At 41.6% G+C, this 25,607-nt stretch overlaps 1 protein-coding gene across 1 annotated transcript in view; it reads right to left on the bottom strand.

Annotated features, from left to right (window-relative positions):
* Positions 1–25,607, bottom strand: part of LOC137377449 (dedicator of cytokinesis protein 11-like) — a 322,059-nt gene that overhangs the window by 114,306 nt on the left and 182,146 nt on the right. The window contains exons 25-30 of the mRNA XM_068047028.1: positions 22,735–22,804; positions 21,362–21,487; positions 18,636–18,707; positions 17,681–17,827; positions 16,589–16,672; positions 2,497–2,608 (exon numbers count right to left, since the gene is read on the bottom strand). Coding sequence (XP_067903129.1) covers positions 2,497–2,608; positions 16,589–16,672; positions 17,681–17,827; positions 18,636–18,707; positions 21,362–21,487; positions 22,735–22,804 — 611 coding nt within the window. The remainder of the gene's footprint in view (positions 1–2,496; positions 2,609–16,588; positions 16,673–17,680; positions 17,828–18,635; positions 18,708–21,361; positions 21,488–22,734; positions 22,805–25,607) is intronic.

The raw sequence follows: 25,607 nt of genomic DNA on the forward strand, positions 1-25,607 counted from the left end.
TTAGAGAAGCTGCACCTCCTGCATTTTGCATCAACAAGGCTTGAAGAAGCACAGACTCCCATTGCAGCATTTACAATTCACTTCATCCCGCTGTCTCCTGGCTCAGTCTGTTGTAATTTATAAGATTCCTCTCGCTGAGCCAAAGCTGAATAGACCCATCAACAAAATTGATCCTGGACCTGTCAAAAGTGAGGAAAAAATACCATTTCCACTCATTTCCTCAATGGAATCTTCAAGAATGATGATTCCCACTGATACCTTTCACCCATTCGAGGCAATCTTTATTCACTCAACAGGTCCCAAAACCATTCCTTTTGTTCATGGGCCTCTTTCCACCCTCCAAAGGCAGAAATATTTGGAGGATGAAGAAGGGAAAGGGGAGGAAGAAGGGAAAGGGGAGGAAGAAGAGAAAGGGGAGGAAGAAGAGAAAGGGGAGGAGGATGGGAAAGGGGAGGAGGATGGGAAAGGGGAGGAGGAAGGGAAAGGGGAGGAGGAAGGGAAAGGGGAGGAGGAAGGGAAAGGGGAGGAGGAAGGGAAAGGGGAGGAGGAAGGGAAAGGGGAGGAGGAAGGGAAAGAGGAGGAGGAAGGGAAAGAGGAGGAGGAAGGGGTGGCAATAAGGAAGAGGAAGAGTATAAATAGAGATTTGATAACAGAATGAAAATATTGGCTAACAGAAGCAGTACTCCTAATTGGGCCTTGCTAAACTACATCCCAATGTCAGGATGACAACTGCCCTACACATATTTGTACACTTAATAAATACACACATATATATTGACATATATTCACACATTTAATATATACACAAACATACATTATAGAGTCAGAGTTATACAGCACAGAAACAGGCCCTTCGGCCCACCGTCTCCGTGCTGGCCATCAAGCCTATCTATTCTAATCCCATTTTCCAGCACTTGGCCCGTAGCCTTGTACGCTATGGCATTTCAAGTGCTCACCTAAATACTTCTTAAACGTTGTGAGGATTCCTGCCTCTACCACCCCATCAGGTAGTGTGTTCCAGATTCCAACCACATCTGGGGGAAAATCTTTTTCCTCAAATCCCCTCTAAAGCTCCTGCCCCTTACCTTAAATCTATGCTTTCTGGTAATTGACACCTCAGCTAAGGGAAAAAGTTTCTTCCTATCTATGCCCCTCATAATTTTGTATACCTCAATCAGGTCCCCACTCAGACTTCTCTGCTCGAAGGAAAACAACAATAGCCTATCCAGTCTCTCTTCAAAGCTGAAATGCTCCAGCCCAGGCAACATCCTGGTGAATCTTCGCTGCACCCTCTCCAGTGCAATCACATCCTTCCTACAGTGTGGCGACCAGAACTGTACACAATACTCCAGCTGTGGCCTAACTCGCGTTTTATACAGCTCCATCATAACCTCCCTGCTCTTATATTCTATGCCTCAGCTAATAAAGGCAAGTATCCCATATGCATTCCTAACCACCTCATCTACCTACACTGCTGTCTTCAGTGATCTATGGACAAGTACACCAAGGTCCCTCTGACCCTCTGTACTTCCTAGGGTCCTACCATCCATTGTATATTCCCTTGCCTTGTTAGTCCTCCCAAAATACATCACCTCACACTTCTCAGGATTAAATTCCATTTGCCACTGCTCTGCCCATTTTACCAGCCCATCTATATTGTCCTGTAATCTAAGGCTTTCATCCTCACAATTTATGACATCATCAATTTTCATGTCATCTGCAAACTTACTGATCATATCTCCTATATTCACATCTAAATTATTAATGTACACTACAGCAAGGGTCCCAGCACCGGTCCCTGCGGCACACCACTGGTCACAGGCTTCCAATCGCAAAAATACCCCTTGACCATCACCCTCTGCCTCCTGCCACTAAGCCAATTTGCCAAATTGCCCTGGATCCCATGGGCTCTTACTTTCTTGACCAATCTCCCATGTGGGACCTCATCAAAAGCCTTACTGAAGTCCATGTAGACTACATCAACTGCTTTACCCTCATCTACACACCTAGTCATCGCCTCGAAAAATTCTATCAAATTTCTTAGGCATGATCTCCCCCTGACAAAGCAATGCTGACTGTCCTTGATTAATCCCTGCCTCTCCAAGTGGCGATCAATCCTGTCCCTCAGAATTTTTTCCAATAGTTTCCCTACCACTGCTGTTAGACTCACTGGCCTGTAATTACCTGGTTTATCCCTACTACCCTTCTTGAATAATGGTACCCAACATTCGCTGTCCTCCAGTCCTCTGGCACTTCTCCTGGTGGCCAGAGAGGATTTGAAAATTTGTGTCAGAGCCCCTGCTATCTCCTCCCTTGCCTCATATAACAGCCTGGGATACATCTCATCTGGGCCTATACAGCGACATGCATTGATATTGCCGCCCACAAGGTTCTAACACACAGAAGAGACAGGTGCTATAGAATTAAACCAAAGTTCTTTCTTCAAAGCAGCTCTCAGAATTAATGAAGAGTTAATGATGATGATTATTACTGCACCTTGGATCCGCTGAAATCTGCTCTTCACAAAAGACACCGGCAAATTCAGAGGGATGAAGTGTTCGTGATTGCAGACTATTTGCAGGAAATCCAGTTTGTATTCAGTGAGCGCCTGTTTGGGAGTGAGATGGTGACAAATGAGCATTAGACAGTGAATGAACCCATTAACAGCCCATTTGTAAAGATGTTAACGGCCCTGCATTTACTCTGACATTACTGCTACTCTTGGTAAAAGGGGCAGTGTCGACAATGTTTACAGACTTTCCTGTAACAATGGTGTGTCAATTCCAGAGTCTTTGTGCTGGAGTTTGTTACATATTCGATCTTTTTTAAGGTGATGCCAAACGAAGTACTGCATAATTTAAACTTTTAAGCACAATCTTTTTCAATGAGTTATCCTGCAGCTGATTCAGGAAGAACCCTGTTGCAAGGTAGCCTTGTCTTTAAGGTGTCAGCCTTTAGTTCAGTGCTAGCACTCTCTCACATTTGAGTCAGAATGCTGTGGGTTTAAGTCCTACTCCAGGGATTTGAGCACATAATCTAGGATGGCAGCACTGAGTGAGAGCTGCACTGTTGAAGGTGCTTGTTTTCATATGAAATATTAAATGTCTGTCCTCTCAGGTGGATGTGACATGACAACACTGACTCCATTTCAAAGTGCTGTAAAGGGTTTAGCAACATCCTGAGGTCAGGAAAGGTGTTGTATAAATTTTGATTTGATTTGGAGATACAGCACTGAAACAGGCCCTTCGGCCCACCGAGTCTGTGCCGACCATTAACCACCCATTTATACTAATCCTACACTAATCCCATATTCCTACCACATCCTCACCTGTTCCTATATTCCCCTACCACCTACCTATACTAGGGGCAATTTATAATGGCCAATTTACCTATCAATCTGCAAGTCTTTTGGCTGTGGGAGGAAACCCACGCAGACACAGGGAGAACTTGCAAACTCCACACTGGCCGTACCCAGAATTGAACCCGGGTCGCTGGAGCTGTGAGGCTGCGGTGCTAAATGCAAGACTTTCCTCTGTTTATTAATCGGTTGCACCTCCTCTTTAAACAGAGAGCATTAATGTCATTGAATCTGAAGCAGTCACATGGTCTAACAGGGTGAGGCATCTGAATTAACATCAGTAGTTTGCACTCATTCACACAGCAGTACCTGAGCGTCAAGAGTAGTTCATTAACTTCTCTTATACTACCTAGCTCAAAAACTCCTCCAAACCACTCCTGCCATCGGCTTTTACTGTCAATAAATATGTTTTTAAATACACCACCAGATGTTTGGAACACCAATTCTGATTTATATAAGAACCTTTAACACACTAAAACATCCCAGGATGTTTACTTCAGAGGTGGGAAAACATTTACTAACAAAGAACAATACAGATCTCGTTAATAAAGTCCCTCTAAAGTCATAAAAGGAAGAATCCTTCTACATGGGAACAAAGCAGAGTTCTATGAGGTACAACAGTATAGAAAAGTCATCACTAATGCTTAGGATGAGGGCCAAATCAATTCAGAAAAAAAAAACAAGATGTCAGCTTGACTGGTCGCATTTCGCCTCCAAATAAGGCAGTCGTGGGTTCAAGCCCCATCCCAGAGACACAAGCACAAAATCTAGTCTGACTCCACTGCAGCACTGAGGGAGTGCTGCACTGTCAGAGGTGCCAGCAAACCAAGGCCCAGTCTGCCATCTGAGTTGGACAGAAAAGATCCCACTGAGACTATTCAAAGAGAACAGGATCTTGGCAATTACTTATCCCTCAACCAACATCATTAAAACAGAATATTTGGTTATTATTACATTGCTGAATGTGCTGTGTGTAAATTGGCTGCCACATTTTCAACATTACAACAGTGACTGCACTTCAAAAGTATTTCATTGGCTGGAAAGTACTTTGGGACATCCTGAGGTTGTGGAAGGTACTCTATAAATGGAAGTCTGTCTTTCTTTTTATTTCCCTATATTTAGTGCCAAGGTAACAAAGAACACTAGTGCATTCCCAACACACATGGTAAGTGAAGGGAGTGAGGGGGATAAACTGTAATCATAGGGCAATCAATTACACAGAAACAGCAGTAGCCCATTTAACCCTCGAACCTTTTCCCCAATTCAATGAGATCAATGCTTTTCTGTGACCTCTCTCATCTCTTAATGTCGTTAGTTAACAAAAATCTATCACCCTCAGGTTTAAAATTTACATCTGATTCAGTATCAATTGTCGTTTGCAGAAGAGAGTCCCAAACTTCTACCAGCTTTTGTGTAGAAGAGTTTCTTAATCTTACTCCTTATACCGGGGAATTTTTAAGTTTAAAAAAAACACAAACATGTTAATGAGTAGATGAAATAATAACTTTAATACAAAGGGGGAAGACAGGAAAAGAGGAGGGAGCATAAAAAAGAAAAGCAAAGTTCCTCATTCCAGAACAGCATCTTGTAAGGCAAAAAAAAAGAGACATTTTTAAAACAGATTCGCGGCAAAATGCTCGACTAGATTACTTGTCATGTCCTGCGACGAACCAAACTGGACTGAAAACAGAATCTCTAGTGCAAATATCAGTCTCTCTAAAATAAACCTGCTGAACTGGGAAACTAAAATAAATGCTATCAGGAAAAACAAGAGAGATCGTGCAGGCAAGCGAGAGACACTAGTATTTGAATTTATGAAGACTAGGCCTTGGGAAGATGGTAAGATGATAAGAAGAAACATAGTGTTCCAGCAAAATACTAACATCATTTTCTGGAAGTTTGACTGCACGAGGCTTCACATAATGGAATATTACTGGAGAAAGTGAAAGACAGATGGACAGCTTTCTGGGCGGGTTCAAATCATATGGTTTAAACAAAGGGAGTAGAATATAATTAGGTATTGTACTTTTAAAAGAAGCTTCATACGATGGTCTGGCATGTAAATAAAGTAACACAGGCCCATCCTCTGAACAGGGGTTCAACATAGTTGGTAACATATTTGGGTTTTCTAATGCTACATATTGTTGAAGCATTCATTTGTTGGGAGTACAATAACAAAGCAGTTTTAAAAAATTGTTTTCTTTCCTCTTCTTTCTCAACCAGTTTTCTGTAATCATTTTAAATCTGTGTCTGTTTTAAATCTGTGTTCATGGGCACAAATAAACTAACCCCATTAAGCACAACAACCTTTTGAGTGAGTCATAAATTTGCTCTCTTGTAATTCATGGGTCAAAACGAACAATAAACCTGAAATAAAAACAAGAAATGCTGGAACCACTCAGCAGGTCTGGCAGCATCTGTGGAAAGAGAAGCAGAGTTAACGTTTCGGGTCAGTGACCCTTCTTCGGAACTGACAAATATTAGAAATGTAAAAGGTTATAAGCAAGTGAGGCGGGGGTGGGGCAAGAGATAACAAAGGAGAAGGTGTAGATTGGACAAGGCCACATTGCTGACCAAAAGGTCATGGAGCAAAGGCAAACAATAAGGTGTAGATTGGACAAGGCCACATAGCTGACCAAAAGGTCATGGAGAACTATAAACCTGAGTGAGTGTTTAAAACAAGAAAGGCTCACAAGTGGAGTCCCGGGGTGGGCCTGTGTTGAGCAGAATAAAATGAAACACTCAAATTTGAAGAGAAAAACCATGGATGAACTAGTAACTAAGTATATAGCAGGAAATGCTCATTTAAATGAGGGCTTTATTTGAATGATCCTATGTAGAGATAGTCAAGTGTGTGCAGCAAAACAACGGATGCAAGGTTCCAACTGCTGCCCTGGCATGCTGAAAACTGTTTGGCTTATGGCATATCAGAGACTGTTTAAAAATGGTGAATGCAAAAAGTTCAGGTTAAGACAAGAAGTTGAGGAAAAAAGCACAAACGCCAGTGTTTGGCAGGCTGTGGTCAACCAGTCGTTAAAGGAACTAAGTGACGAAAGTGAAAACTGGGGATGCAAAAGCACCAGCTCATTGATATTCAAAACCTAGAAAATCAGGTATTGGAGAAACAGAAGTTACTGACAAATGGGAAAAGGAAGCATGTGAATGGAAAGAGTGTGCACAAATGCAAAACACAGAATGAGGACTTGGAAGCTGCAATAAGGATAGCACATGGTCAGTTCTAAAGAGAAAGGGAAAAGAGAACCATGCAGAATGTGAAGAAATAATTCAGGAGTTAGATAAGGATGTAGAGATATGGCATTCAAAAGTTGTTAAAAAAGGGTGGCATAAAAGTAAACCCTGGTTGAGGGAGGACTGTTAAGAGGAAAAGAAGTAAGTTAAAAAAGGCCCACAGCAAAAGTTAAAACTACTGTGAGAAAGGAATAGGTGTCATGTTCTGTTTTTAAGGGAAAGGCAACTAAATTTTGTTTTCATTATCTATGTATGAGATGGTGGAAAGCTTCCAGCAAATGAGAGTCTGTTCATGACTACACACCTGTGCTCTTCTCTGCAGAGCTAGAAGTAGTTAACCCTTCATAGTCTGGACTTTAATGTTAGAAGCATAAGTTCATTACTTGTCCTCTCTGTGTATTATTGTGGGAAACTTGAGTCATGTTTTGGTTATGAACTGGCTGAAGCTGTGCGTTACTTAGTCTCGAGACTTGGGAATATAACACAGATTTGTGGCATTTTGAATTCATAACCCATTACAGGAATCTATATTTCTAAATTGTATAGAAGTCTGAAAGTGTGAATATGATTGTAGAGTCCATTCATTTCAATTTGAAATTGTGCACCCTGAATTGAGATATAAAAACCAATTACATTTTAAATTGAAGATGTTGGTGTTGGTTTTATTTTAATCTAAAATTTAGTTTTGCAATTGTGAAAGGCAGCAAAGAGTTTGTTTTGTAAGAGATAAGCTTCAGGCTTGAAGCCTTGAATATGTCTGGCAGAAATCCAATTTGAACTTTTCAAAAGACTTTGATTTTTTTGGACAAGAGTTTTTCAAAAAAAACTGCTATTGCTTTTTTGCAGTTTAAATTAAAGATATGTCATACTGACTGTTTTTTCAAATTAGGTTAAGAAACAAACATCAGATACTGAAAATTAGTTTAAGGGAGTAAAAGGATAAATAAAGGAGATATGAGAAAGATTGTGTCCCCTTCTCTGCCTACAGGATTGCAAGGTTGCAGTGTTGTCTCTCTAACACACTAGTGTGAATGCTAACAACTCCATCATTGTTAACTCTTTTTGGTGTAAGAATGTTGAAGGTTTTATTCAACAGTGAAAGCTAACCTATTCTTTAGTTTTATTACAGTCATTTGGAAAGGTGCCTGAGAAAGAAACAGGGAAAATGATGCAATTTATCTTTTCTTAAAGCATGTGCTATTCTGATCTATGTTTAGTAAATAAGTGTTGGTTTCAATTAAATTGGAAGCATTAAAAGGTTAACCAACCTGTTAAGTTGAGAAAACACAAATTTCATTAGGGCCACAATTAAATATTGATTATTATGACAGAATATGCAGGAGTCTTTAGATCAAAGTTTTCACATAAAATATTGGCAGATTTGAATTTCTTAAATGTTTAACCATGCAAATTGGAATTCAGAATATTTGAGGTGATTCGGGTTGTTTAATAATCTTGGCTGTACCAAGAAAATCTTGAGTTACAAAAGAAATATTAAAAAGTTTGGAAACAATTGGAGTTTAATCTAAAATGCTGTCTTCCCTGATCAGAATGTTTTCCTTCAAAGTTGATACTGTTACGATTGATTTCTCTTGTTTCTAATCCTTAAGGATAACATTTGGGCAAAGTTGAAGAAAAGATACCCAAAATTTGAAAGAAGGTTAAAATGGAGTTTGGTTCTTTTTCATTTGGGAAAGACTTTTTCAAAATTACAATAGCGTGCATATGAGAAGTTTCCTCCACCCCCTTTCAAACAGGCAGCGAAGTTAACCCTTTCTGCTGGCAGCTGTCTTTTTTGATTCACTACACAACATCTGTATTACTGAGTGTAAATGTATATTTTCGGCATTACTAAATGTTTAGTTTCTAAATTGACAGATATGATTGGACAAATTACCCCAGTGGGCTCTTGGGCAGAGCCACAATGACTCTTTGTGTTTTTGTTTAAAAACAGGTACCAATGTTTTCAGGGTAACATGAGCACTGATATTGCAGCAACAAATCCAGCAATGTTTAAGCATTTAAAAGCCTACTGTAGACATCAAGGCTGGAATTTTATGCCACCTCAGGGATTTTACCCGTGGCAAGCGGCGTCCAGGAGAAGGGAAAGGCTGGCTAGTTTCACAGGGGAAGGGGGGGGGGGGGGGGTGCCCTGACAATCAGGCACAGGATGCCAACTGAGGGCCGCCCCCGCTTCCCCAACCACCCGCAGGACCCAAGACGCCCCCCACTTCCCACCAAACGGCCACCCTTGCCTCGCTGGGGCACGACTGATTACCCCCGGCGAGGCAACCCAAACTTACCTGCAGTCCTGGCTCCATGTCCTCAGCTGGGCTGCAGTCCCTCAAGCGGGTGGAAGTCCCACCTTGGAAAATTTAAAGGCCAGGGACCCGTAAAATGCGGGATGGATCCCCGGGCTAGGCGGAAGAGGGTTCGCCACCGGCTTTTAAGTTGGTGGCCAGCTCCCATCCACCCAACGTAAAATCCAGCCCCAAATGTCACAGCATGGTGATGATTTTCGCTAGACTTGGCCTTGACTCATTCAGGCCATTTGTTATCTTCTGAGACAAAATGCTTGAGAAGGGTAGATATAGAAGTTATCTCTAAACTAGTTGCAAGCACTTCTGTCTTTATTGCAAAACAACACGTAAAACCACCAAGCCTGGGCATCATTATGTTTGAGATTGGAATTGATAAAATTCATTGATGAGTTGCTATTTCAAGCACTCAAAGGGAAAATTTACTTGAGGTTTAAGTGGATAATCAAATTTACATTTAAACAAAACACAAATGAAAAGCATCTAGGTAGCTCCTGAGGTATCAAGAAAAAGAAAGTTTCTTTTGGGGAGAAATAAATAAAATATTGACAAAACCTTTCAGCCCAACAACACTGCTATTTGAATTTGGGACAATTGTGAAATGAAAAGAAATGTCAGGCAAAATGTAGTGAGTTACTTTTGAGGAAATAAAAGGTCATCTAAAATAATGAACAAACAAAATGTGTTAATAACTAGGGCCACTGGGAATTTAGGATTTTTGTTTTACAGGTATTATGAGAATACTGTATTGGACAGTTAAATTTCCTCCAGGGATCACAAATGAGATAGAATTGTAATTAATGGGATGCCCTACTTAGGATAGAAGATTCAGTATTGTGTAATGAGAAAGGGCTAATTAATAACCTTGCTGTAAAAGGAGCCATTAGGAAATAGTGACCACAATAAGTTGAAATTTACATTAAGTTTGAAAGACATATAGTTCATTCTGAAACTGGGGTCTTAAATCTGAACAAAGAAAATTATGAAGGTATAAGGGGTAAGTTGGCTATGGCGGATTGGGAAAATACATTAAAAGATTTGATGGGTCACAGGCTATAGCTAGTATTTAAAGAAGTATTACATGGTTTACAACAAACATACATTCCTCTAAGACACATAAACCTAACAGGAAAGATGAATCAACTGTGGCTAACAAAAGAAGTTGAATATTGCACCAGATCAAAGGAAATGGCCTATAAAGTCTCCAGAAAAAAGTGGTGAGACTGAGGATTGGGAGCAATTTAGAATCCAACAAAGCAGGGCCAAGAAACTGATAAAGAAAGGGAAAAGAGAATATGAAAGCAAGCTAGTGAGAAATGTAAAGGTGGATTGTAAAAGCTTCTTTAGGTATGTGAAAAGGAAAAGATCAGCAAGGACAAATATAGGTCCATTACAGGCAGAGACAGGAGAATTTGTGGTGGAGAATGGGGAAATGGCAAAGAGACTAAATAATTACTTTGTGTCTGTCTTCACGGAGGAAGACAGAAATTCGCCCAGAAATACTCGGGAACCAAGGGACTTGGAAAAACGAGGAACTGGAAGAAATTAGTATCAAAGAGGTAGTACTTGAAAAATTAACTGGATTGAAAGTTGATATATCCCTTGGACCAGATGAGCTACATCCCAGAGTATTGAAGGAGTGGTTACAGAGATAGTGGATGCATTGGTGGTTATCTTTCAAAATTCTTTACATTCTGGAAGGGCTCCCGCAGACTGGAAAGTAGCAAATGTAACCCCACTATTTAAGAAGGGAACGAGAGAGAAAACGGAGAACTACAGACCTGTTAGTTTGATGTCAGTCGTAGGGAAAATGTTAGAATCTATTATAAAGGATGAGATAACTGGACACTTGGAAAATAATGATATGATTGGGCAGAGTCAGCACAGATTTGTGAAAGGGAAATCATGTTTCACAAACCTGTTGGAGTTTTTTGAGGATATTGCTTGTAGCATAGATAAAGGAGAACCAGTGGCTATGGTGTATTTGGATTTTCAGAAGGCTTTTGATAAGGTCCCACACAGGAGGTTAGTAAACAAAATTAGAGCACATGGGATTGGGGGGGTTATATACTGCTATGGATTGAGAATTGGTTAACAGACAGAAAACAGAGAGTAGGAATAAACGGGCCATTCTCAGGATGGCAGGCTGTTACTCGTGGGGTACCGCAAGGATCAGTGTTGGGGTCACAGCCGTTCACAATCTATATCAGTGATTTGGATGTGGGGACCAAATGTAATATTTTCAAATTTGCTGATGACACAAAACTAGGTGAAAGTGCAAGTTGTGAGGAGGATGGAAGGAGGCTTCAAGGGGATTTGGACAGGCTAAGTGAATGGGCAAGAACATGGCCGATGGAATATATTGTGAATAAATGTGAAGTAATGCATTTTGGTAGAAAAAACAGAAAGGCAGAGTATTTCTTAAATGGTGAGAGGTTGAGAAGTGTTGATGTCCAAAGGGACCTGAGTGTCCTTGTTCATGAGTCACTAAAAGTTAGCATGCAGGTGCAGCAAGTAATTCGAAGGCAAATGGTATGTTGGCCTTCATTGCAAGGAGACTTAATTACAGGAGTAAAGAAATCTTGCTGCAATTGTGTAAAGCCTTGGCAAGACCACACCTGGAGTATTGAGTTTTGATCTCTTAATTAAGGAAGGATATACTTGTCATAGAGGGAGTACAATGGAGGTTCACCAGACTAATCCCTGGGATGACAGGATTGTTTTATGAGGAGGGATTGCAGAAACTGGGCCTGTATTCTCTAGAATTTCGAAGAATAAGAGGTGATCTCATTGAAGCTTACAATATTCTTACAGGGTGTGACAGGGTAGATGTGGATTGGATGTTTCCACTGGCTGGTGAGTCTAGACCCAGGGGACACAGTCTCAGAATAAGGCGCAGGCCATTTAAGACAGAGAGGAGGAATTCCTTCACTCAGAGGGTGGTGAATCAGTGGAATACTGTACCCCAGAGGGCTATGGAAGCTCAATCATTGAGTATGTGCAAGACAGAAATCGATAGATTTCTGGATATTACTGACATCAAGGGATATGGGGATAGTGGGGAAAAATGGCATAGAGGTAGATGATCAGTCATAATCTGTTTGAATGGCAGAGCAGGCTCGATAGGCTGAATGGCCTACACCTACTTAAATCTGCTATGATCCTTTAGAGATAGGAAAATCACACCACCAAATGGGAACTGGAAAAATCACCTGCGTGCCATCCAACGAAGGATTTTCCCAGTCAGCCACAGGAATGGCAGGTGCGAAGCCAGGTGATGGTATGAAACTACATGAGCGTGGGTGTGTTTGAGCCTGTACAAGGGCCTGCACTGTACTGTGGATAAGGCCAGGCCCACGGTAAGTTCAGTTACCACAGAACGTTAAATGGATTAGAAATAGTCTCGACTCAGATGATATCGTACTCTGATGTACATTACCAGCTGGTGCCTGTGATATCAAATCCAGTTGATGTCTGAGTTAATAAAAGAAACTTGGGAAAGGACCAGCACAACATTGGCAGAATGAGAATTCAATCTGTACAGAATTTCTAAGAAGTCCATAATGTTCTAATGAAAGTCAGGCAAGTGTAGATGTGACTTGTCCAGTTCTGGGCACCATACTTTAGGAAGGATGTTAAGGCATTAGAGTAGGTGCAGAAAAGATTCACGAGAATGGTTCCAGGGATGAGGACCTTCAGTTATGTGGACAGGTTGGAGAAGCCGGGTCTGTTCTCCTCGTTATACTAGGAGATTTGACAGAGGTGTTCAAAATCATGCTGGACTGAGTAGATAGGGGGAAACTGTTCCCATTGACCGAAGGATCCAGAACCAGAGGACACCGATTTAAGGTTATTGGCAAAAGAAGCAACAGTGACATGTGGAAATGTTTTTACACAGCAAATGGTTTTGATCTGGAATGCACTGCCTGAGAGTGTGGTGGAGGCAGGTTCAATCGAGGCCTTCAAAAAAGAATCAGATAATTATCTGAAGGGAAAACATTTGCAGGTCTATGAGGAAAAGGTAGGGGAGTGGGACTAGGACAGTTGCTCTTGCAGAGAGCTGGCATGGACACGACATGCTGAAAGGCCTCCTTCTGTGCTGTAACCAGTCTGTGATATGAAAGGGAGAGCTGGAGAATCTTTTAAGCTTTGATTTATTGAGGATTTGGTAAAATGTAGCTTTCTGTATTATGATTTTCTTTGTCTGCATCATGATCTGTTGCCTGAATTGTATGTATTTATGTGCTTCTTTCTTTTGGGCCTCCTTATCTCGAGAGACAATGGATTCGCGCCTGGAGGTGGTCAGTGGTTTGTGAAGCAGCGCCTGGAGTGGCTATAAAGGCCAATTCTGGAGTGACAGGCTCTTCCACAGGTGCTGCAGAGAAATTTGTTTGTCGGGGCTGTTGTGCTAATGACTTAGAATTAGCATTCCTGCAAAAAGATAAGGAATATCATTGAGTGAGATGACCCACAGGTAGGGAGTGCCAATCTGTACCCCTGTTAGCAATAGCTAGGTTAGGAAGGGGCTGATTATGAGAAGTCAGTAAGGATATTTTCTTCTCAAGTATACTCACTAGTTGCCTATTAGGATAAGCGCTTAATTAGGAAATGTATCTGTTTGAATACTGTTAATGATTTAAAATAACAATTACACCATATATATAAAAGCAAAATACTGTGGATACTGGAAATCTGAAATAAAAACAGAAAATGCTGGAAATACTCAGCAGGTCTGACAGCATCTGTGGAGAGAAAAACAGAATTAACATTTCAGTGTTTCTGTGACCTTTCATCAGAACTGTGAAAAGTTAGGAATGTAACAAGTTTTGAGCAAATGAAAGGGGGGAGGGGGAAGGAAGAACAAAAGGGAAGGTCTGTGATAGAGTGGAGGGCAGGACAGATGAAATAACTAAAGATTTCATGGTACAAGGTCAAAGGGAGTGGTAATGAGACAAGAAACAAATATGTGTTTGGATGAAATGTGAATAGAAACATAGAAAAATAGGAGCAGGGGTAGGCCAATCGGCCCTTCGAGCCTGCTCCGCCATTCAATACGATCATGGCTGATCATCCAACCTGTTCTAGCTTTGTCCCTTGATCCCATTAGCCCCAAGAACGATATCTAACTCTTTCTTGAAAATATTTAATGATTTGGCCTCAACTGTTTCCGTGGTAGACAATTCCACAGGTTCACCACTCTCTGGGTGAAGAAATCTCTACTCTACTCCTAAATGGCTTACCCCTATCCTTAGACTGTGACCCCTGGTCCTGGAATGGTAGAATAGCAGCTGCCCAAATGTAAAGTAAAGGGATTAAGAAAGAAATAAGAGGGAAAAAAAGATGAACCAGCAAAAAAAGACACAAAAAACAAAAAAAGGGGGCAGGACAGAGGTTATGATCTAAAATTATTGAACTCAATGTTGAGTCCAGACGGCGGTAAAGTGCCCAGTCAAAAGATGAGGTGCTGTTTCTCGAGCTTGCATTGACCTTCATTGGAACTTTGGAACAGGTCATGAACAGAAATGTCAGAGTGGGAACAAGGTAGACTATTTTGCATTCGCTGCTCACAATGTGGTCTCCTCTACACTAGGGAGATAAAACACAGACTGCTTTGTGGAACACCTCCGTTCAGTCCACAAGTACGACCCCGAGCTTCCTGTCACTTGCCATTTCGCTTCTCCATCTGCCTGACCTGCTGAGCAGTATTTCCAGCATTTTTCTATTTTTGATTACTACAGTATATATCTTGGTTTGGCTATAACTAATTGCAGGTGCTTAATAGTCCAGAGTAGGGTGAAGTAGCTAAGTAGTATGAATATTGTTAGAACATGATGTTACTGTAGCACTTGTAAATAATGTGCTTAAATCCAACTTGCTCAAATGTATTACTAAATTTGGTTATAACATTTCACCCCTGCCTGAACTTTAGCAAACCTTAAGGGGACATTAACCAATCTGGAACAAACATTACTACAGCTGAGATATATTATCAAGACCACCACTGATGTGGAAGGGAACAAATGTTAGAAGTGCTGTAGTGTCTTATCTCACACTAGACACTTGAGGGAGGAATGTAGGACAAAAAAAAACACTTTTTAAACAAATTCACTATATTACCCGTCAAGTCCTGTGACAAACCAAATTGGAAGGTAAAGCGAATCTCTTGTGCAAATTTCAGTCTTTCTAAAATAAACCTGCTGAACTGGGAAACTAAAGTAAATGCTATCAGGAAAAACAAGAGAGATAGTGCAGGCAAGTGACAGACACTGGTATCTGAATTTACGAAGACTAGGCTTTGGGAAGATGGTACAACTTAGATAAGATGAAGCATAGTGTTCCAGCAAAATACAAACATCTTTTTCCGGAAGATTGACTGCAAGGGGCTTCACATAATGGAAAATTACTGGAGAAAGTGAAAGACAGATGGACAGCTTTGTGGGCGGGTTCAAATGCTTTTGAAAGAAGCTTCATATGATGGTATGGCCCGTCAATACAGTAACACATATCAGGGGATGGGCCTAAGAGGTTGAACAACACATTGGAGACCTTTACTACAGTCGCGAGAGACTAGCACTACAGTAACAGAAAGGAGAAACCCGACCGAGTGTCGGAAGTAGAGCCTGCAATCAATGGGAATGGTCACTTTGGGTGATTGTATGACTAGTTGGTAACATATTTGAGCATTATTCTAATGCTACACAATGTTGAAGCATTAACTTTCTGGGAGTAACGTAACAAAGTAATTTTGTCATTTTATTATTTTTGATACATACTATTATTTTCTTCTTAACCTGTTAAATTTGTAATAATTTTTCTGTAACCATTTTAATTTTGCTGTCATCATTTGAAATCTGTGCCGGTTTTAAATCAGTAATTGTGGTTACAAATAAACTAACCCCATTAAGCATAAAACCTTTTCAGAGACTCATCAATTTTTTTTTTTTTACTTGTAATTCGTGGGTCAAAATGAATTATAAGACTGAGTGAGTGTTTAGAACAAGAAAGGCTTACACTCGCATGATTTTTTTGTGTACATGGACCCCCATCACCAGGTGAGAATGGGGGATTGATCTGCAAGGCTCACTCACTGGACAGCCATTGGAGAAAACCCTTTACTGTGTAGATTCAGTTTGCTCTTTACTGACTAAAGGGGCAGCTTTGGTTCAGTGGTAGCACTCTCATTTCCGAGTCAGAAAGCCATGAAGTTTCAGCACGCAATGTTGGCTGACACTCCAGTGAAGGACTGAGGGAGTGCTGCTCTATTGGAGGTTCAGTTTTTCAGAAGTGACGTTAAATTGAGGCCCTGTATGCGTTTTCAGGTGGACATAAAGGAACCTCGGCCGTATTCGAAGGAGAGCAGGGGAATTCGCCCCAGTGTCCTGGTCAATATTTATCGCTTAACCAACACCTAAAAACAGATTATCTAATTCATTATCACATTGATGTATGTGGGATCCTGCTGTGTGTAAATTGGCTGGCACATTTTCTACATTACAATGATCATTATAATTCAAAATTACTTCGCTGGATGTAAAGCATTTTGGGATGTCCTAAGGTCTTGAAAGGTGCTAAGAAAGGCAATTCATTTTTCCTTTAACGGACTGAGTCAACTGGAATTACTATTTTGGTGATAAGGATAATGAAAGCAAAGAGAAAATTTCACCTTTGGGTCTTTGGGTGAAAAGCAGCTGATGTAGTCGTTTATTAGGTTGAAGATAAAGCCTCTGTTCATCAGTGTCAAGCTCCGCTGTTGAATTAAGAACATATTAATTATTAGGACATGTGAGCACTCATTTAGATTTCCACGATATGATCTGTTACTGCACAATGAACCTTGGACTGATAATGTTGGAGTGTGACAGCAGGTGGACCCAGCATGGTTATGCTTCCTCTGAGCTCTATAGGGAAGGGGGATTTTAGTTACAAGGTTAGGATGGAAAAACTGGGCTTGTTCTCCCAGGAGATTGAGGGGAGATTTAATAGAAGCATACCAGATTATGACAGGCTTAGATACATTAGACAAGGAAAAGCTATTCCCATTAATTAATGGTACAAGGACTCGTGGACACAGATTGAACAACAGATTGGACACAGACTAGTTTTGGGCAAGATATGCAGCAGATGGAACTCGTGGCCCACAAGGGTGATGGAAGTGGAGATGATCAACGACTTCAAGAGGAAGTTGGATGGCCACTTGAAGGAAATAGACTTGCAGGGCTATGGGATCGAGTGGGGGAGTGAGACTGGGGTCTGTACTTTAAATTGAACTGTCAGAGCTCAACAAGGGGACACAGGTTCAAACTAGTCAAAGGTAACTTTAGGACTGACGTCAGGAGGTTAAGTCACACAGTGATCAACGCGTGGAATGGACTCTCAGGGACAGTGGCAGAGGGGGGAACCCTAGAATCATTTAAAAAAGCAATTTGATGGAGGAAGGGGTAAGTGGGGGAGAAGGTGGGAAACGAGCATAGGATTATTCCAGATGGATCAATGAAGATGGACTGAATGGCATTTTTCATCCATAAGTATCTTTTGATCTTGCAGAACATGTGAAAATAACAAATTCTGATATATTTAAACAAAGAACCACTCATTGATCTCTTGTGAAGAGTCAGAAGAGGAGCCATTACTATATAAAGGGCGGCTTAATCTCCAGTTCCATGAACAACTTAATTGATGGACATTCGTATTTAGTTTGGTAGGGTTTAAGCAATCTCATTCAGCTACAACAAAAACAACCTTCCCCTCTACTGACCTTCATGAAATGAGCCCAATTGATGTTTGCACTTCTAGATTCCTCTGGAATTTCCGCATACCTCAGGTTAACGTGAGGAATAATTGCAAGGAGCAGTGAGTGCACAGCGTGCTGGTAGCAATCCGGGAATCTCTGGTTCCTGGGGAGCTGGAAACAGATCATCACACAACTTACAGTGAGAAAATGGACCAATGGATCTCATGTGCAAGGGAGTGCAGGAAAAGATTGGTTTTTATGATACAGATTGTATTAGATAGATTAATCAGGCATTTTGGATGGTTTCTTCATCTGTTTTTAATCACACTAAAGAATCTTCGACAACACAAGAGCATAACATTTATTGTTGCACTTTTCCTATATTACAAGAATGCCAACACTTCACGCAAGTCGTCCTTTCCTGTCTTGTATTTATGTACAAAATAAAGACAGGAATAAATGAAGGCCCAGTCTCTCATTGTAAGTATATCCTACTCATTCCTAGTAGCTCCTAGTGAATCTATATTGTGACTCTTCTGTGGTTCCAATATCCATTTAATAATGTGATGTCCCAAACTGCACATCAGTACTCCAACTGTGACTTATTCACCATCGTCTCCCTTTGCTGTGCTCATCACTTCTGTATATAAAACCCAGGCTCCCATTGGCCTCACTCAGCTGTAACTCAAGTTCATAAACATTGTATCAAATTTCCAAATATTGGCCATTTACAGGAAGTTTTCACCAGATTACACTCCAAATACCATATAGCATGGTCACTTGGAAATGGTGGTTACTAATACTGGCGGGAAAACACTCAACATGGACAATTTCACAGTTATCACAAGAACTTTTCCAAAACTGTATTTTATATCATTTGAGGATGTGCACCGTGTGGATGTTTAATCCAAAACATGACTGTCCCCTCAGGAAATGGAGCAATACCTTGTCAGCTACATGATGAAGAGATCTGACTTACCTTAATCTTGTTCTTCTCAATCAGATACTGAGCCATTGACTTTATCAACAGTTCAAAGAAAAACCACGAATGCTGGAAATTAAAAGAAAAAGAGATACTCAGTAAAGTGTTCTCTCTGACTTGAAATTTGATTAAATGCATCATTCTTTGATCATCATTCTCTCTTCCTCCCTCTCTGGGTCCTACTATCGAATTTCACAGGTACTTCGCAGCTCTCCAAAGCAGCCATTCTTGAAGGGAACGGCTACAGGGGCCATCACAGTTGAGCCCAGTCCAGTTTCGCCCAATGTTCAATCTCCTTCCACTACATAGCAATTAGGAGCTGGAACTCTAAGTGACCTTTCCATTCCATAGCTCAGGGGTGTAGAACCTTACAAATATACAGTATAGTATCTTAAGTGCTGTCCTACTGGATTAACAACTTAGAGGACAAGAGTTCAAATCCCACCAATGGTGAGTTGTGAAACCTTATTCAATAAATCATGCAATTTGAGGACTGGCATTAGTAAAAGTGACCATGAAGTTGTCAGTTCATTGTAAAAACCCAACTAGTTCTGGGTCAAAATCCTGAAACTCCCTTCCTAACAACACTGTGGGTGTATCTACACCACAAGGACTGCAGCTGTTCAAGAAGACAGCTCACCAGCACCATCTCGAGGGCAAATAGGGATGGGCAATGAATGCTGGCATAGTCTGCGATGGCCACATTGCCCAAATGAATAAAAAAAAACGAATGTCCTTTAAGGAAGTGAGCCTGCCGTCCTTACCTGGTCTAGGTCTACCCGTGACTCCAGTTCCACACTGGGCTGGATTTTGTGTAGGAGGCGGGGCTCCTGGTGCTGGCCGAAAAGGTATCTTTTCCTGCACCCTGCAACCCCCCACCCCTCCCCGAAAGGCCCCGGTGAGGAGGCGGGGGGAGCTGTTTGGCGAGGGGGTGGTCGTGCAGTCCAGGGGGAGGGTATCCCGGGGGGGTTGAAGTAATTCCCAGTGGGGGTCCTCTGTGGGCGACAGATTCCCCTTGGAGGAGGGACCCCCACTAAGCCCACACGGAGGTCATTGTGTTACTAGGCAACCTCCCTGTGGGGTGGAGGCCACCCCCATCCACCCCACCACCCCACGCCTGGTAAGTTCCTAGCGGCGATGGGAATAGGCCCTAAATTGACCGTTTATAGGCCACTTAAGGCCGTCACTGGCTTATCCCACCCCCGGCTCCGTGACCGGCCCTCCGTCCTCCAACCCCTCCACTCACCACCCGTTGTGATGCTCCGTGTCCCCCTGCCTCAGCAGGGCCCACAGAATTCAGCCCACTAAGTGGTTGATTCTATGACCTCAGGGGGACTAAGGTTGGGCAATAAATGAGGCTGTGCCAGCATAACCCACACCCCGATAACGAATAGAAAATTTAAAGAGACACTTCACGTTGTTTGAAAAAATCATTAGCTGGCACTCCTTGCAGCAAGTGCACAAGGAAAGGAGTTTTACAACATCAAAATAATTTTCACAAGTAGTCAAAAAATACAAAAAGAAAATAGCTGCCCTAGGTCTTGACCAGGCTTCAAAACCAAACAAGCAAACTAAAAGGTACTAGGTGTCTTGCAAAATGCCATCTTATTAACAAACAGGGTGATGCCGTTGCCCTGAAATTTCAGGGTCATTACTGCATTTGAAGTTATCCATTTTCATTTTAAACTATGTTTTAGATTAATTGCTTTACTTTTTGCTTCAAAACAGAATGAAAATCATCAGTTCAATGTACCGAAAAATTTTAAAATGCAACAAAAATGTTGTCAAATGTACTACTCTCCACATAGGCCTACCAAGTCAGGCTTTACATGTCCAGACCATCCCAGTGATATCAGTGATCAACAGAGTGTCCAAAAGAGTTTCAACTGATTGCAATCAGGTCAATCTTGAGCTCAGTGGGTAGCTCTTTTACCTCTGAGTTAGAAGGTCATAGGTTCAACTCCCACTCGAGACTTAAGCACAAAATCCATGCTGACATTCCCAGTGCCAGTAGTGAGGGAGTGCTGCACTGTCACAAATGTTGTCTTTTGGATGAGATGTAAAATTGAGGCCCTGTCTGCCCATTTAGGTTGATATAAAAGACCGACTGCCCACTATTTGAAAAAACACAGGGGAGTTATTCCTGGTGTCCTGGCCAATATTTATCCTTCAATCAACATCACAAGAACAGATTATCTGGTCAGTTATCCCATTGCTATTTGTATGATCTTACTGTGCACCAAATAGCGGCCACATTACAACAGTGTTCAGACGTTAAAAGCACTTCATTGACAGCAAAGGGCTTTGAGACCTGCTGAGGCTGCAATCAGTGCTGTATAAATGCAAGTTCTTCTTTTTCTAAGAACTGAAATTTCACATTAGGAGGAAGCAGCATAGTAAAAGTTCAGCCTTTTCTGTGCCTTGAATTAGGCCACAAAATGTACTCAAGTTCATTGTTTTGACTTATGTAACAAAGATATCTGTAAGAGAAGGATGGAAGAAACACAGTCCATAAGTCAATAGAAGGTGCAGGAAAATACACACTAAACCAACAGGCAGTTCAGCTTCTTAAAGGGCTAGCATGGCAAAATGCCCCTCAGTGACCATAACTTTGCAATGAATAAAGGTACGTTATAATTGTTAATTTTGGACCAATATGTTTTTTACTTAAACTTGGGAGATAAAAAGACTGTATCTGCAGTTCTGACGAGGAGAGCACCGACCTTCAGCAGTTTGTTGATGGTGAGAAAATCCGCAGATTGTTTCAGGATTACGATGAGAGACCTTGCAAGCTCTTCGTGTGTCGTCTTGTTTTCTGAGGTTGCGTATTGGCCCGTCCTGAAAACGTACTGAAGAAACCAATAGACCAGTAAGAAGATTCACCTAGCCCACTGAAACTCGCCACTGAGCAATTAGGTCAACAGTGCGAGTTCAACTTGATATGTTAACACTATTTCTCACTCAGCAGACGTTGCCTGACCTCTGAAAGTTTCCCCCATTCTCGGCTTTTATTTCAGGTTTCCAGCATCCTGCAGTATTTTACTTTAGTTTTATGGGTTATAAGTGTGTCCGTGAAATAAAACAGCTGTTTTTACACACTGTCATTCTGTGTTACACAACCAAACTCCATCAAATCTATGGCCCTAAGTTTAATTCCTAGGGTGAAGTAATTGCCGTGCATCACTGTGCATTTTTAGTGGGCGTGCTAAAGACTTCAAAGCACTGCCAGTGCTAAATTACAGAGAGAGAAAGGTCATATTGGCACATTCAAATATAACTATCACATACTGTATTTTCATGTTTAATAAACAGTTTGGGGTCAGTGAGATGAGCTGCACACTGCCCCACTCTACCTTGTTCACTGCCAGAGATCAGAATCCATATTTTAGCATTTTCATTTTTCACTCTTGTGCCCTTGACTACAAGCAGTCTGGTATTGAAATGACCAGTACCGGGCCGACGCTCTACAAACACACATCACACAATTACAGGTAACAGAGCAAAGCTTTCACTGAACCAGCCTGAGCTGGATTCAATGCTAGCTCCCCAAGCTGAATGCACACTGCACCAGCACATGGTGTAAGACACAGTCCTGCTCATGGATAGACAAGCGTTTCAACATACGAAACTACAACACATGGACTGCAGTGATTCACCGCCACCTTCTCAAGGGTAATTAGAGATGAGCAATAAGTGCTGGCATTGCCAGTGATGCTCACAACTCATGAATGAACAAAGAAAATGTGAGCGCTGGCAGAAGCTTTATAATGACAACTAGCTTAATAGCAAGATTACCCTGGTTCACTTTCGACGTCTGCATATTTTCGTTCAAAGAACTGACATTGAAACAGGTGGAATACAAGCCTAGTCAACCTGACCTCATAATTTAACCCTTTAAATCCCATTATCATTCTGGTGAGATACTGATCTACCAAAGCTCAACATCTGAAGTTCATCTCAGTTGTAATTCTGGAAGTGTTAAACATTTGTTAAACGGATGACATAGCAATGTATAATTTCAGAATCTAGATTTACTTGAAGTTATAGTAATGTCCAAGCTCTGCACAGTTCGATATGTTTTTAAAAGGTAAACTACCTTTACATACGATCGTAAATAGTGGTCCAGACCCTCTTCGTGACATCTGGACACAATATGTATTATTACCCTGAAAGAGAGGCATGGAAAACAAATTGTTCATGGATTGCAGAGATAAAATATGAGAGTCTATGCACAAATCAGCAGGACTTGTCCCTCTGACATTGTTGGCTTCTAATCAAAGCAGACACAAATCTGTTGAAATCAATGTTTTATATTTCAACGGCACTTATTGCAAGTATTAACGATGTCATATTAAAGATGAATTTTTATTTTAAATACCTGCATGTGTCAAAATCACTCTTACACACATCAACTATACTTGGCTTCATGATTAGGCAAACAGATGTAATATGGAGAAAGGGCAGGGGCCCACTCTAGAGACTTGAACCCATAATCTAGGCTGACACTCCAGTGCAGTACTGAGGAAGTGCTGCACTGTCGGAGGTGCTGTCTTTCTGAGGAGACGTTAAACCGAGATCCTGTCTGCTCTCTTAGATGGACATAAAAGATCCCAATGCACTATTCAAAGAAGATTAGCAGAGTTCTCCCCAGTGTCCTGGGAAATATTTATCCCTTAAGCGACTTCACTAAAAACAAATTATTTGTGCAATCTCGCACTGTTGTTTGTGGGAGCTTGCTGTGCGTAAATTGCTGCATTTCCCATATTACAACAGCGACTATATATCTAACCTAGATCATTGATTATAAAGTGCTTTAGGACATCCTGAGGTCTTGAATGTAAATCTTTCTTTAATGTGATCAGAGTAGTCCCAGTTAAAAGAATGCTGAAATGTATGTGATTCTACTCTGCTCTTTGGACTCAAAGAGGAAGAAATTTAAGCTAATGCAGGAATTTACAACCAATACCTCTGAAAGGTCTCGGATATAGGGCAACAGTCCAGTCACAAAGCATGCTGAATTAATCAGGAATGGTAGAACAAGACTGAAATCCGTGCAAAGTCTTCAAATATTGAACAGGTCAGTTTTGATGAAAGGTCACAGATCTGAAAGGTTAACTCTGTTTCTCTCTCCACAGATGCTGCCAGACCTGACCATTTCCAGCATTTTCTGTTTTTAATCTCACATTTCCAGCATCCACAGTATTTTGTTTTTGTATTATTGAATACATCTATTTCACTGCTATTTTGGGGGAAATGAATTAAGTCAACAATTACAAATTAGCATTCCCATATTGGAAACAAAAGTGTATAAAATACGGGTCAGTTAACAGAATCTAAAATTATTTATTACTAAAAGATCCAAATAGGACTGAGGGACTTAAAACAGAAAACTATAGAATATAAAATGTTAAAGATAGTTATTGTTACACTACCGTAGTGTTGACATCAGGTTCTAGATTTAGTGGAGACATTTTGATAACACAAATGGTGCATTATAACCAGCAATCAATCCAAACTGTTTATAACAGACCTCAATTACCATCCAAACCAAGACTTCTGTCAATGGACTGCTTAAAAGAAATTTGAAGAACAAGACATCCGATTGAACAAATCTCACAGTTCTTCACAAAGCAACAGTAATGAAACTGACATGCAACACGCGCACGCAGCCAGCAACACGCGCACAGGCACACGTACCCAGCTAGCAAAACACACACACAGACAAGCAGCTAGCAACATACGTGCATACACATGACATGTTCTCGGGACCGGAGTGAGGTTTAGCCAAGTTTAATATAGGATATAAGGCAAAGACTGAGACAGAGGCAGCAAGCAGTTGAACATAAAAGCCTCTCAGCGCGCAGTGGTTAGCACCACAGCCTCACAGCTTCAGGGACCCGGGTTCGATTCTGGGTACTGCTTGTGCGGAGTTTGCAAGTTCTCCCTGTGACCGCGTGGGTTTCCGTCAGGTGCTCCAGTTTCCTCCCACAGCCAAAGACTTGCAGGTTGATAGGTAAATTAGCCATTGTAAATTGCCCCTAGTATAGGTAGGTGGTAGGAAATATGGGATTACTGTAGGGTTAGTATAAATGGGTGGTTGTTGCTCGGCACAGACTCGGTGGGCCATAGGGCCTGTTTCAGTGCTGTATCTCTAAATAAAATAAAATAATTCTGTTTTAGTTTCACTTTCCCTTTGCTGGTATGTGTGTTCGATCGCAGCCCCAACTGTACACAAAGCACAATTCAATTACAATTTCAAAACACTACAACACACAGATAGCAACACACACACACATGCATACAGATAGCAACACATGCACACACACACACGCCGATAGCAACAGCCACTCAGATAGCAGCACACACACACAGTTAGTCACACACACACACTAACAAATACAGATAGCCCCTCCACTCACATCCTCACACACACACCCAGCCATACACATCCCCACAAACAGACAGACAGCACCCTCCTCACCCCCCACAGCCTGACACACAGTGCCCCTCCCCCCACCACACACACACACACACACACACACACAGAGGAACACACATGCTCACACAAACACACTCACTCACATACAGCAATACATACAAACAGCACCTCACATACAATCACTTGTATACACACTTGCACCCCCATTAAGGTCTCTGGTTCTGGGATGGTGGGAACTGATGAAATGTTTTATTACCTGCAACCCCTTCTCCCCCCGCTCCCCCCTCCCAGCTCCCCCCTCGCACCCCCTTCCCCTGCACCTCCCCTGCAGCCCCCTTCCCAGCTCCCCCTCGTACCCCTTCCCTCCACCCCTCCCCCTCCCACTGGCATCCACCTATGCCTGAGCAGGGGCCCCAACAACCCCACTGCCTTGTGGGCGTCTCGGGAGAGACCAAGGCTAAGGGAGTAAACCCTAACAGAAAATCCGGAGTGGAACCCCGTAGGCGGTCATGTGTCACCTTTGGCATGTT

This window comes from Heterodontus francisci, chromosome 15 (assembly GCF_036365525.1).
Source record: "Heterodontus francisci isolate sHetFra1 chromosome 15, sHetFra1.hap1, whole genome shotgun sequence".
Taxonomy (NCBI): domain Eukaryota; kingdom Metazoa; phylum Chordata; class Chondrichthyes; order Heterodontiformes; family Heterodontidae; genus Heterodontus; species Heterodontus francisci.